The sequence below is a fragment of the Salmo trutta genome, chromosome 20 (assembly GCF_901001165.1).
Source record: "Salmo trutta chromosome 20, fSalTru1.1, whole genome shotgun sequence".
NCBI lineage: Eukaryota > Metazoa > Chordata > Actinopteri > Salmoniformes > Salmonidae > Salmo > Salmo trutta.
In genome coordinates this window covers 22,100,988-22,111,821 of record NC_042976.1, presented here as the reverse complement: position 1 = coordinate 22,111,821, position 10,834 = coordinate 22,100,988, and the positions used below count along the sequence as shown (strand labels likewise).

Sequence of the window (10,834 nt, the reverse complement as noted above, 5' to 3'; positions counted from 1 at the left end):
GGTTTAGGTAGTCTCTGTTTTTCTTTTCTCCAATCCTGACAGTCATTCTAAATGTAAATTGTGGGTGAATAAAAGTTTATGGTCCAAAACACAGTAAAGGCTGGTCACCAACCAGCAAACCACATCAAAGGCTGGCCACCAGAGAAAACACAACAAAGGCTGGTCACTAGACTATGCTGGTCTATGCTGTTTTTTTCAGCAGGTTATAGTACAGTATATCTGTTTATCAAAGTAAGGTGGATAACTCCTTGGTCCTGCTTTGTGACATTCCCCTCAGGTCTTGATGTGCGTGGTGTGTCCAAGCAGCACACTAATGAAGATCAGTAGTTTTTATGAAAATCATTCCTGCATGTCTCGTCCTGGCCCTAAAGCTGATCTGGGTACTGATTATCTGAGTAGAGATGTGTTCATATCATTCCATAATTACAGTTCCTCTTGTTGTCCTGCTGCTGATGTACACGTTTGTATTTGATTAAATTGATATGAGGTGACTGAAAGACAGGATGTGTCTCTTTTTCATGTGAATGCTTGTGCTTATGTTTCCATGTAGAGATTCAGCTGGTGGTGTTCAGTTCATCAGTTCTCCCCATTGATCAATATCTCTACTAAAACAAGTTTAGCGTCATCCTTAACCCGATCAGAGAAAATGTGAAAAGGTATCGAATAGAGATGAAGCAAGGTTTATTCAAACAACAATCACAATTAAAAAACATGATAATGGTCAACCCTTAAGTGAAAAGCGCATTGAAGATGAGCAGTTTCATTTTAGCCTTACGTGTAATATAGAACAATACATTTGACCTCGACAAGTTCAGCAAGCTCAATTATTTTACCCTACATCCAAGAACAAAACACAAATCTTAACGCTCCAATTTTAAGATGAATCTATGATAACTTTTAAATATGATGTAATATTATCAGAATGAGAAATCAATGGTTAGAATGTGAGGAACTGACGTCTGTGAAGTCACAGCTGGTTTGGCCCCATTGTACAGCAGTCTTTCTGTTGCACTATTTCCTAGTAGTTTTACTGGGCTCTTCTGGTTAATGATGAGACTGGAGAAAGGGGTGGCTGCTGATCTGGACCACTGACCAATCTCTGGTGAATCCTTTAGACCTCTGAGCCAGGGCTTTTGCCAGTTGTACCTGTGTTGACTTTGGGCAGAGTTGTGTCTTTAGAGTTGCCAACTGCTCCTGTTTTCAGTTTGGGTGTGGCCATCTTGTCTTGCTTGAGTGTCATGCGCTCCTTATCAGGGATATTGTCAACCGCACCTGATTTGAGATTGAATCTGACCTGCTCCTTGAACACAATCGCCTTGCGTTGCTCACGGGCTTTCTTATAGTTAAAGTAGTGACCTAAGCCATTGCTGACACTCTCCATGACACCCTGTGCTATGGCTCTGAAGTTACGAGACTGCTCTTCCTTCTCCTCGCGCTTGGCCTCCTCCTTCTCTCTCAGGCTCTGTATCTCCTCCTTCATGGCTGCCTCTTTCTCTGTGAAACCCTTAGCCATCAGCTTTTCCTGCTCATGGAGCTTGCTATCTAGCGCTCTCTCCAACTCCTGTTGCTTCCCTTTCGCCTCCTGGACCATCTTAGCCTAGAATCACAGAGGGACAACATAACAAGCAAGCTGTATCTTCTCAAAGACTACTGTGTTTACCTCCCTCAATTACTACAATCTATCTGTGGTTATAGTTAAAAAATATCATTTTATGAGACATGGTATACTATAGGTTCCCAGTGTCCTTACATACCTCTAGCTGACAGATTCCCTCCTGATGACTCCTCTCCCTCTCCTGGATCAGTTTCTCTAACTGGTGCTGTTTCTCTGCCTCCATCTTCACTGCCTGTTCAGCCAGGGCTCTCTTCTCTTGCTCCTCTGTGTCAGAAAAGACAGTAGCCAATGGCTATTTCTCAAGTGCAAACTGATTGATTAATGGTCTGAAAACCATTTGAACACCAAAATGTGGCCCAGTATCTGAGATAAAAGTAAGATGAGCGTCCTTGATGTCTTTCATTTTTGCATTGTTGCTTTCCTTTGTTTTTCTCTTTTGTTAATTTTGTTGTTGGCTGGGGGGGGGGTTGGGGGTGACGTCCTGGATGGTAAAGAGGCAGCTGTCGGGAGAATGTGGGGGGGATCTTGGAGGGTTAGCGGTTGGGAGCTTGGGCCGATAGGTGGCTGGTTCGGGTCCCCATTTTGTCTTGGTGGAAGATCTGTCGACGTGCCCTTGGGCGGTGCTTGGACCCTGGTTGATATTGTGGGTCGTTGTGGATGGGAGCCTGTTAGATGACTGAATGTAATGTAAATGTTGAGCGGCTTCACTGCAGGTAGATTGTATGTTCAATAAAAAAATATATAATAACAAAAAGGAGGTGCGTCAGGCCACGAAGGCATAAATGGGTTTTTCCAGATGCGAGTCAGTAACAGACTACTACTACTTACATTAACACTAAAAGATTCAAAGTGGATTCAAAACAATTTATTTATAAACTGATATGCATTTTATATACAACTTCAAATGATAATTTCCAAATGAATCATATTTTGCTTCAATAGACAACGTTCTCAAAGAATATAAGACCAAAAAAGAAGACTGAACAAAAATAGAAACGCAACATGTAAAGTGTTGGTCCCATATTTCACGAGCTGAAATAAAATATCTCCGAAATTTTCCATACACAATAAAAAGCTTATTTCTCTACATTTTTTTGCACAAATTTGATACATCCCTGTTGTTGAGCATTTCTCCTTTGCCAAGATAATCCATCCACCTGACAGGTGCGGCATATCAAGAAGCTGATTAAACAGCATGATCATTACAGAGATGCACCTTGTACTGGGGACAATAAAAGACCACTCAAATGAGCAGTTGTCACACAACACAATGCCACAGATGTCTGAAGTCGAGGGAGCATGCAATAGGCATGCTGATTGCAGGAATGTCCACCAGAGCTGTTGCCAGAGAATTGAATGTTCATTTCAGTATGTCTAACCGGCCTCAACACCACAGACCACGTGTAACCACACAATCCCAGGACCTCCACATCCACTTTCTGCACAAACTGTCTCAGGAAGCTCATCTGCATGCTCGTCGTCCTCAACAGGGTCTTGACCTGACTGCAGTTTGGCCACCTTCAATGACCACTGGCATGCTGGAGAAGTGTGTTCTTCACGGATGAATAACAGTTTCAACTGTACAGGGCAGATGGCAGACAGCATGTAGGGCGTCGTGTTGGTGAGCGGTTTGCTGATTTCAACGTTGTGAACAGAGTGCCCCATGGTGGAGGTGGGGTTATGGTGTGGGCCAGCATAAGCAACGGACAACAAACACAATTGCATTTTATCGATGGCAAGTTGAATGCACAGAGAAACTGTGACGAGATCCTGAGGCCCATTGTCGTACAATTAATCCGAGGCCATCACCTCATGTTTGAGCATGATAATGCACGGCCCAATGTCGCAAGGATCACAATTTTTGGAAGTTGAAAATGTCCCAATTCTGGGATGCTCTGGATCGACATTGTGTTCCAGTTCCTGCCAACATTCAGCAACTTCACACAGCTATTGAAGAGGACTGGGACAACATTCCACAATCAATGCACTGATCAACTCTATGCAAAGATGTGTTGTGCTGCATGAGGCAAATGGTGGTCACACCAAATACTGACTGGTTGTCTGGTCCACACCCTACCTTTTTTTAAGGTATCTGTGACCAACAGATGCATATCTGTATTCCTAGTCATGTTAAATCCATAGATTAGGGCCTAATTAATTTATTTCAGTTGATTGATTTCCTTAAATGTAATTCAGTAAAATCTTTGAAATTGTTGCGTTTATATTTTTGTTCAGTGTATATTACGATTAAAGATAAGTCTTAGTTATAGTCTAGAATTTTTTTTATTAAAGCCTCTAGATTTAAGCGCTATACTAATACAGTGATAATTTCACCAAAACCTGTAAATACATATACTGTATAAGAAAAATAATACATTACTCTTGCATATAAAGCTTATACTGATTCTAAGCATGGCTATCAACTTCACTTTTCGCTTTACATTGCAAGATAGAGCTAACAAATGTGTACATGCTCAAGTAATACACAATGTTTCTACTTCATAAAAGCTCCCCTCATGAGCTTATATTGAAAGAAAGTGTTGGCAGCATCCAATCCAAGTCGAAGAACAGGCATGACTGTAGACTCAAGGAAACCACCTCCTTCCTTCTCAGGGGTGTTGCTCTTCTTGAACTCCTCTATCTCCTGTCTCATTAAGTCAGCCTTCTCCTTGTGGCCCTTCTCCAGCAGATCCTTCTGCTCCTGCATCTTGCACTCCAAGGCCCTGTGGAAGTCCCGTTCCTGTTGCTTCATCTCCTCCTTCATCTTCTCTTCCATCTGCTTCAACTTCTCGTCTTTGCTTCTGCGATCGTCCTCCATGGTGCGCTCCATCTCCAACCGTTTCTCTTCAGCAGCCTTCTTCTCCTGCTCCAGCACAGCTGACCTCTCCTTCTCCTCTGCATGGTCCAAAGGAAGAGTTGAGGTAGGAAAACACTCTAACTTCGAGACTACTCATGTTCTCTTTCATATGGAGTCAACAGACAGCCCCTGATCTTTTCCATGTTCTGGAGTAGGCCATAACTTTTAGGTTAAACTTTAGCCCGCATACGTACTCTTTCAAACATCCCAGATCTATGTTGACTTCATGCAAGTGCAAGATTATCACATATTTATTGTGAGAAGTCACTCCAACCAGAAACCTGAATTCAAGCAGAAAATAACATCCCAATGCTATATTTTGGACTTACCGTGGATCTTTTTCTCATTTTCTGTCAATTTTTTGTCAGCTTGTAGGATGGAATTTTTCTCTAGACTCTTCTCCTTCAGGAACTGCTCAAGAATCTCCTCAGCCTGCAGAAAATACCCCAAAAGGCAACATGTTTTATCATTGGTTGATGGCTATCTGTTTCTGGTATGATGCTGCAGATGGAAGCTAATGTGAATCATAACAGTAACAGAGATTGATAGAAACAGCAATCCATCTACGGAATAGAAACTAAGTGGATCGGCCTGAAAGATGAGAACAGCTCGTGTTTAATATGGATTTTTTGATGAGTGTTTCAGCCCTAGAAAGGATTCTTACCCTAACTCCTTTATCAGGCTCGGCCCGGTATTGTGCCACCATGTTGTCATGGTGATTGCAGTAAAGCTCATATCCCCCAGGTGTAGCGTAGATCCCCTCCTTAATCTTCTGGGCCATCGGAGCAGACAGCTTCTCCAGAAGGGACGCACACTTCTTCTCTGAGGCATCCTCGTTCTGGATGAGAAGGTCAGCGTAGTGCTTCGCAATGGCCACCTGCAGGAGTCAAGACTGTTTTAGGGAAGAATTTGTAAAAAGTGGTCCTTGACAGAGTTAAGAACTAAAGCAGTGTTTGTACCAGGCACAGATCTGAAATGATGACCCTTACCGCCAACGCTTTCAAGAAATCCCCATTTTCGTCTTTGAAGGATCGTTTCATGAAAGCCTGCGTGGCCTGGTGGTCTGAGCAGAGGTGATGAGCTGAAATCTGACCCATGTCCACAGGGAATAAGGCCTTCACCTCCTCCATGCCCCTCTGGTACACCGCCAGGCCCTCATCCACAGCAGCCTGGTTCTCAATTTGAGCCATGGCCAGCACCGCATTCTCCAGACAGGGCACAGAGCCTTTGGCTATGGTCTCCACATAGGTGTTAATCAAGTGGCCGAGCACTGCAATCAGATAGAGGCGGGAAGAAAAATATAAGTGTATACATTTGGTGGTACAATAACATAGGCTACATTTAAAAAAAAAATGTATTACACCTTTATTTAACCAGGTAGGCTAGTTGAGAACAAGTTCTCATTTACAACTGCGACCTGGCCAAGATAAAGCAAAGCAGTGCGACACAAACAACAACTCAGAGTTACACATGGAATAAACAAGCATACAGTCAATAACACAATAGAAAAAAAAGAAAGTCTATATACACAATGTGTGCAAATGGCATGAGGAGGTAAGGCAATAAATAGGCCATAGTAGCGAAGTAATTACAATTTAGCAAATTAACACTGGGGTGATAGATGTGCAGATGATGATGTGCAAGTAGAAATACTGGTGTGCAAAAGAGCAGAAAAGTAAATAAAAACAATATGGGGATGAGGTAGGTAGATTGGATGGGCTATTTACAGATGGGCTATGTACAGCTGCAGCGATCGGTTAGCTGCTCAGATTGCTGATGTTTAAAGCAAGTGAGGGAAATATAAGTCTCCAGCTTTAGCAGTTTTTGCAATTTGTTCCAGTCATTGGCAGCAGAGAACTGGAAGGAAAGGCGGCCAAAGCAGGTGTTGGCTTTGTGGATGACCAGTGAGATATACCGGCTGGAGCGCGTGCTACGAGTGGGTGTTGTTATCGTGACCAGTGAGCTGAGATAAGGCGGAGCTTTACCTAGCAAAGACTTATAGATGACCTGAAGCCAGTGGGTCTGGCAACGAATATGTAGCGAGGGCCAGCGGACGAGAGCATACAGGTCGCGGTGGTGGGTGGTATATGGGAATTTGGTGACAAAACGGATGGCACTGTGATAGGCTGCATCCAGTTTGCTGAGTAGAGTGTTGGAGGCTATTTTTTAAATGACGTCACGAAGTCGAGGATCGGTAGGATAGTCAGTTTTGCGAGGGTCTGTTTGGCGGCGTGAGTGAAGGAGGCTTGGTTGCGAAATAGGAAGACAATTCTAGATTTAATTTTGGATTGGAGCTGTTTAATATGAGTGGAAGGAGAGTTTACAGTCTAGCCAGACACCTAGGTATTTGTAGTTGTCCACATATTCTAAGTCAGAACTGTCCAGAGTAGTGATGCTGGGCGAGCGGGTGCGGGCAGCGAACGGTTGAAAAGCATGCATTTAGTTTTACTAACGTTTAAGAGCAGTTGGAGGCCACGGAAGGAGTGTTGTATGGCATTGAAGCTTGTTTGGAGTTTGTTAACATAATGTCCAAAGAAGGGCCAGATGTATACAGAATGGTGTCGTCTGCGTAGAGGTGGATCAGGGAATCACCAGCAGCAAGAGCGACATCGTTGATATATACAGAGAAAAGAGTCGGCCCGAGAATTGAACCCTGTGGTACCCCCATAGAGACTGCCAGAGTTTCAGATAACAGGCCCTCCGATTTGACACACTGAACTCTGTCTGAGAAGTAGGCGAGGCAGTCATTTGAGAAACCAAGGCTGTTGAGTCTACCGATAAGAATACTGTGAGACAGAGTTGAAAGCCTTGGCCAGGTCAATGAATACGGCTGCACAGTACTGTCTTTTATCGATGGCGGTTATGATATTGTTTAGTACCTTGAGCGTGGCTGAGGTGCACCTGTGACCAGCTCGGAAACCGGACTGCACAGCGGAGAAGGTACGGTGAGATTCGAAATGGTCAGTGATCAGTTTATTAACTTGGCTTTCAAAGACCTTAGAAAGGCAGGGCAGGATGGATATAGGTCTGTAACAGTTTGGGTCTAGAGTGTCACCCCCTTTGAAGAGGGGGATGACCGCGGCAGCTTTCCAATCTTTAGGGATCTCGGACAATACAAAAGAGAGGTTGAACAGACTGGTAATAGGGGTTGCAACAATGACGGCGGATAATTTTAGAAAGAGAGGGTCCAGATTGTCTAGCCCAGCTGATTTGTACGGGTCCAGGTTTTGCAGCTCTTTCAGAACATCTGCTGTCTGGATTTGGGTGAAGGAGAAGCTTGGGAGGCTTGGGCAAGTAGCTGCGGGGGGTGCGGAGCTGTTAGCCGGGTTATCCAGGAGGAAAGCATGGCCAGCCATAGAGAAATGCTTATTGAAACATTCAATACATCTGTGCAGAATGTGCTGATATTTGACTTACTTCTCCCGGTAACTTTGTGGCCCCCTTTGACAGTTTTTGTACGGCTCTCCTGGAAAATGAAGCGGCAGAAAGTATCTGCAACCTTTCGGAAGGTTCCACAGAGGTCAGCTTCGTCCATGGAATCCAGATGGGGCATCTTGGCAGGAGTTGTAGGGGTGGGGAATACAAAGCACTTGCGCGAGGGGAAGTAGTTCCGGATGCACTCTCGTGGGAGGTTGTACATCAGGTTCTTTTTACCCCCACCTGAATGATAGTCAGCATTCACCATTACAGTTGACATTAATTTATTTTTAGGGCCGGTTTCCCAGACACAGACTAGGCCTTGTCCTGGATACAAAAGTGTGTTCAATGGAGAATCTCGTCTGGAGGCCTAATCTGTGTCTGGGAGACTGGCTCTTAGTTCACCATCCAAACACACAATCATTAACAGACAAGCATATACAGAGATATGCTTAAATTAACATGAGGCAGAAGACTTTGTCCAATAAACTGGATAAAATAATTGTGTCATTTGATTTATGAGTCTGTTTGATTGTGAGTGTTACAATACATTTCCATAGGAATGATTTTATAACGTGTAATTTAGCAAGTGTCAGAGCAAATATCAATCATCTTGTTTTTCAACCTCTTTGTTCTTGTGACAATGATTGTTCCAACTGAATAATTGTTCATGGGGAGCACTATTCTAGACACTGTGCACAGTTGATCATTGGGGTGGTGGCTAGTGCTAATGTCACCTTTTCTGAGTTCCAGGGAATGCTCCAGATACTCATCTTCGGTGACGTTTCTACCGTCGATCTCGAGTAGTAGAGTGAAATCTCTGATGGCCCACACAAAATTCGGAAAGAACTGCACAAACTGGGCGTCCCCTCCTTCCTCGTCATCGTGAGAGGATGAAGCTGCACTGGAAGAATTCACCTTGATCCGCTCTGTCAGCTCACTCACATATCTATAGGGCCGGTTGAGGATTGACTGATAAAAGCTACCAAAGTTTAAAAAAAATCACGTTCGTCTACATTGACATGTGCCTGCTACAGTTGTACAAGGACTTGCTATACAACAGTTATAGCATACGAGCAGTTTCAGTTTATTTTTGAATGGACTGTGTCCACATGCACTGAGTAACCCCTAAGGGAATTGATCCAACAAAGTACAGTGTGTTGAATAATCTGCAAACACATAATTAACGCTGTCAGTAACACAATATATTGCTCCAGGTCTATAAGGACATGTTGCTCAGTGTCCAATAGATATACAAACATACAGCACTTTCACTTTCAATATGAGAGGGAGTTCTAAGAAATGGTCTGGTTGGGGGAAACATCCCCTACCCATGTGACCTGTACACCTTTTAAAGTCAACAGGAGAGTAAACAGGGGAGGTTTGCCATGGGGAAATTGATATTGGTTTAAAGGATACTGGAGGTTCTCCACGGCTTGATTGTCGATGGTCCCTCGACTGTTGTAGACCAGAGTACTGCTTAACAGAATGGCCAAGGAGAAGATCCAGGCATCATTCTTAGAATCTCCCTGAAACAAGTATGACAACAGCAACATGCCTATTGGTGATATGGATAAATGAAATGAAATCATTTAAAATAGATGTGTGTTTAGATATGTGTTCACTGTGCTGATTAGTAATGTGAATTGTTAAGAGACTGAACTTTGACCTCTCACCTTCTCCACGTCCCCCAGCCCCTCTGTATCCAGCAGCACCAGGGTGTGGTCTCTTTTTTCAGGGTGAGGCACACACCACATCCAGATTCCCTTAGTCTTGGATTGGATGGTGGCTCCCAGGGCAAAACCTAAATCAATATTTCAAAGACCATTTTAAGAAAAACATTACGCAATACAATTTATTTCTAAACCAGTGTACTGATTAAAAAAAACATTTAATTGGGCATTGACTATTGAGGTACAGCTGATGGTCAAAGCAGTCTGTACATTTTGATTTGTTTCTCAGATTCAGTCTCACCTTTTCTCTTTCCAGCCAGCTTGTTCATGAGGTAAGACTTGCCGGTGCGGTACAGCCCGACCACCGCCACCACTATGACTTTCTGGTTCAGTCCCATCAGGTACTTGATGGCACCAGGAACTACATGAAGCTCGCCATCGGCGTTTTCGACCAGGCACATTGGGGAATCCATGGTCAAGTGATTTCACAGGATGATCAGCCTACAGCTCCCACAAATAGTCAATCTATAATAAAACTATTAATTAAATATAGTTCAGGTGAATTATTTATAAAAGTTCATTATCGATTCCTTCTATAAATTAAGCTCACAATGTGAATATAGTCTAGGACTACTGAATAAGCTATGCAAATATATTATTAAAAAGATCTGCACCATGAAACAGCTTAGCCATATGCATACAACATTCAGTTGAAGTGAAGTTAAATTATTGTCCAATGTCAGCTTCAATTTCATTATATAATTCGTCTGCAAAAATGTAATGGTTTCCTGCTATGGTACAGCATTCGTCAGTCCTACTTACATAGGAGTCGTCTCCAAAAATCCTCTCCAAACCAACTGAGGTTAATCGCAGAGGAACAGTGTCCTGCTGGCTATATATTTGCTGCGAAACAGAAAGTGAAAGTTGCCTAGGCTATATATTTTTGTTCACTTATTGTCACCAGTCCAATAAGAGATTGAACTGACGCAAGCTACTTTTTAATTCATCAACAAAATCTTTCAAAATGTCAGAAGGAAATGCAATAGAAATATTCAATTGTGAATGGCGTTATTGAGCCAATTATCGAGCTATTGTTCAACTAGGAATAATGCCACTTTCACATGGTAGTCGGAACTAGAAACTGGAGAGAAAAAAAACACGGAACTCTGAAATCTCCGACTTCCGTGCGTTCACGTAAACTGGGAAATCTGGAGGAAAAAAACGAGCTTCGACTGAGACTTATTTCCATCTCGGAATTCCAAATCGGGAAAT

At 43.1% G+C, this 10,834-nt stretch overlaps 1 protein-coding gene across 3 annotated transcripts; it reads right to left on the bottom strand.

The window, feature by feature from the left end:
• Window positions 1-661: 661 nt before the first annotated feature.
• Window positions 662-10,784, bottom strand: LOC115155695 (guanylate-binding protein 1). Of its 3 annotated transcripts, none has more exons than XM_029702588.1 (11): window positions 10,385-10,784; window positions 9,864-10,063; window positions 9,566-9,693; window positions 9,309-9,418; window positions 8,627-8,838; window positions 7,890-8,132; window positions 5,462-5,742; window positions 5,137-5,349; window positions 4,802-4,904; window positions 1,755-1,879; window positions 662-1,597 (listed from the first exon to the last, which is right to left on the bottom strand). In XM_029702588.1, exons 2-11 carry the CDS (start codon window positions 10,033-10,035, stop codon window positions 1,112-1,114), a joined length of 2,073 nt encoding a protein of 690 aa, XP_029558448.1. In that variant the 5' UTR covers window positions 10,036-10,063; window positions 10,385-10,784; the 3' UTR covers window positions 662-1,111. The 3 variants fall into 3 exon arrangements, with proteins under 3 accessions (XP_029558448.1, XP_029558447.1, XP_029558449.1); XM_029702587.1 differs by having other exon boundaries at window positions 9,864-10,087; window positions 10,385-10,781; XM_029702589.1 differs by lacking the exons at window positions 662-1,597; window positions 1,755-1,879 and adding an exon at window positions 3,880-4,510 and having other exon boundaries at window positions 9,864-10,087; window positions 10,385-10,782.
• Between the last annotated feature and the right edge of the window lie 50 nt (window positions 10,785-10,834).

Bases quoted from the DNA above. Each gene is read 5' to 3' on its own strand.
- LOC115155695 (XM_029702588.1), bottom strand. From the start codon at position 10,035: ATGGATTCCCCAATGTGCCTGGTCGAAAACGCCGATGGCGAGCTTCAT. The intron at 9,694-9,863 runs GTGAGACTGAAT...ATATTGATTTAG, and splicing joins GCTGGCTGGAAAGAGAAAAG to GTTTTGCCCTGGGAGCCACC. The intron at 5,350-5,461 runs GTAAGGGTCATC...TGACTCCTGCAG, and splicing joins ATTTCTTGAAAGCGTTGGCG to GTGGCCATTGCGAAGCACTA.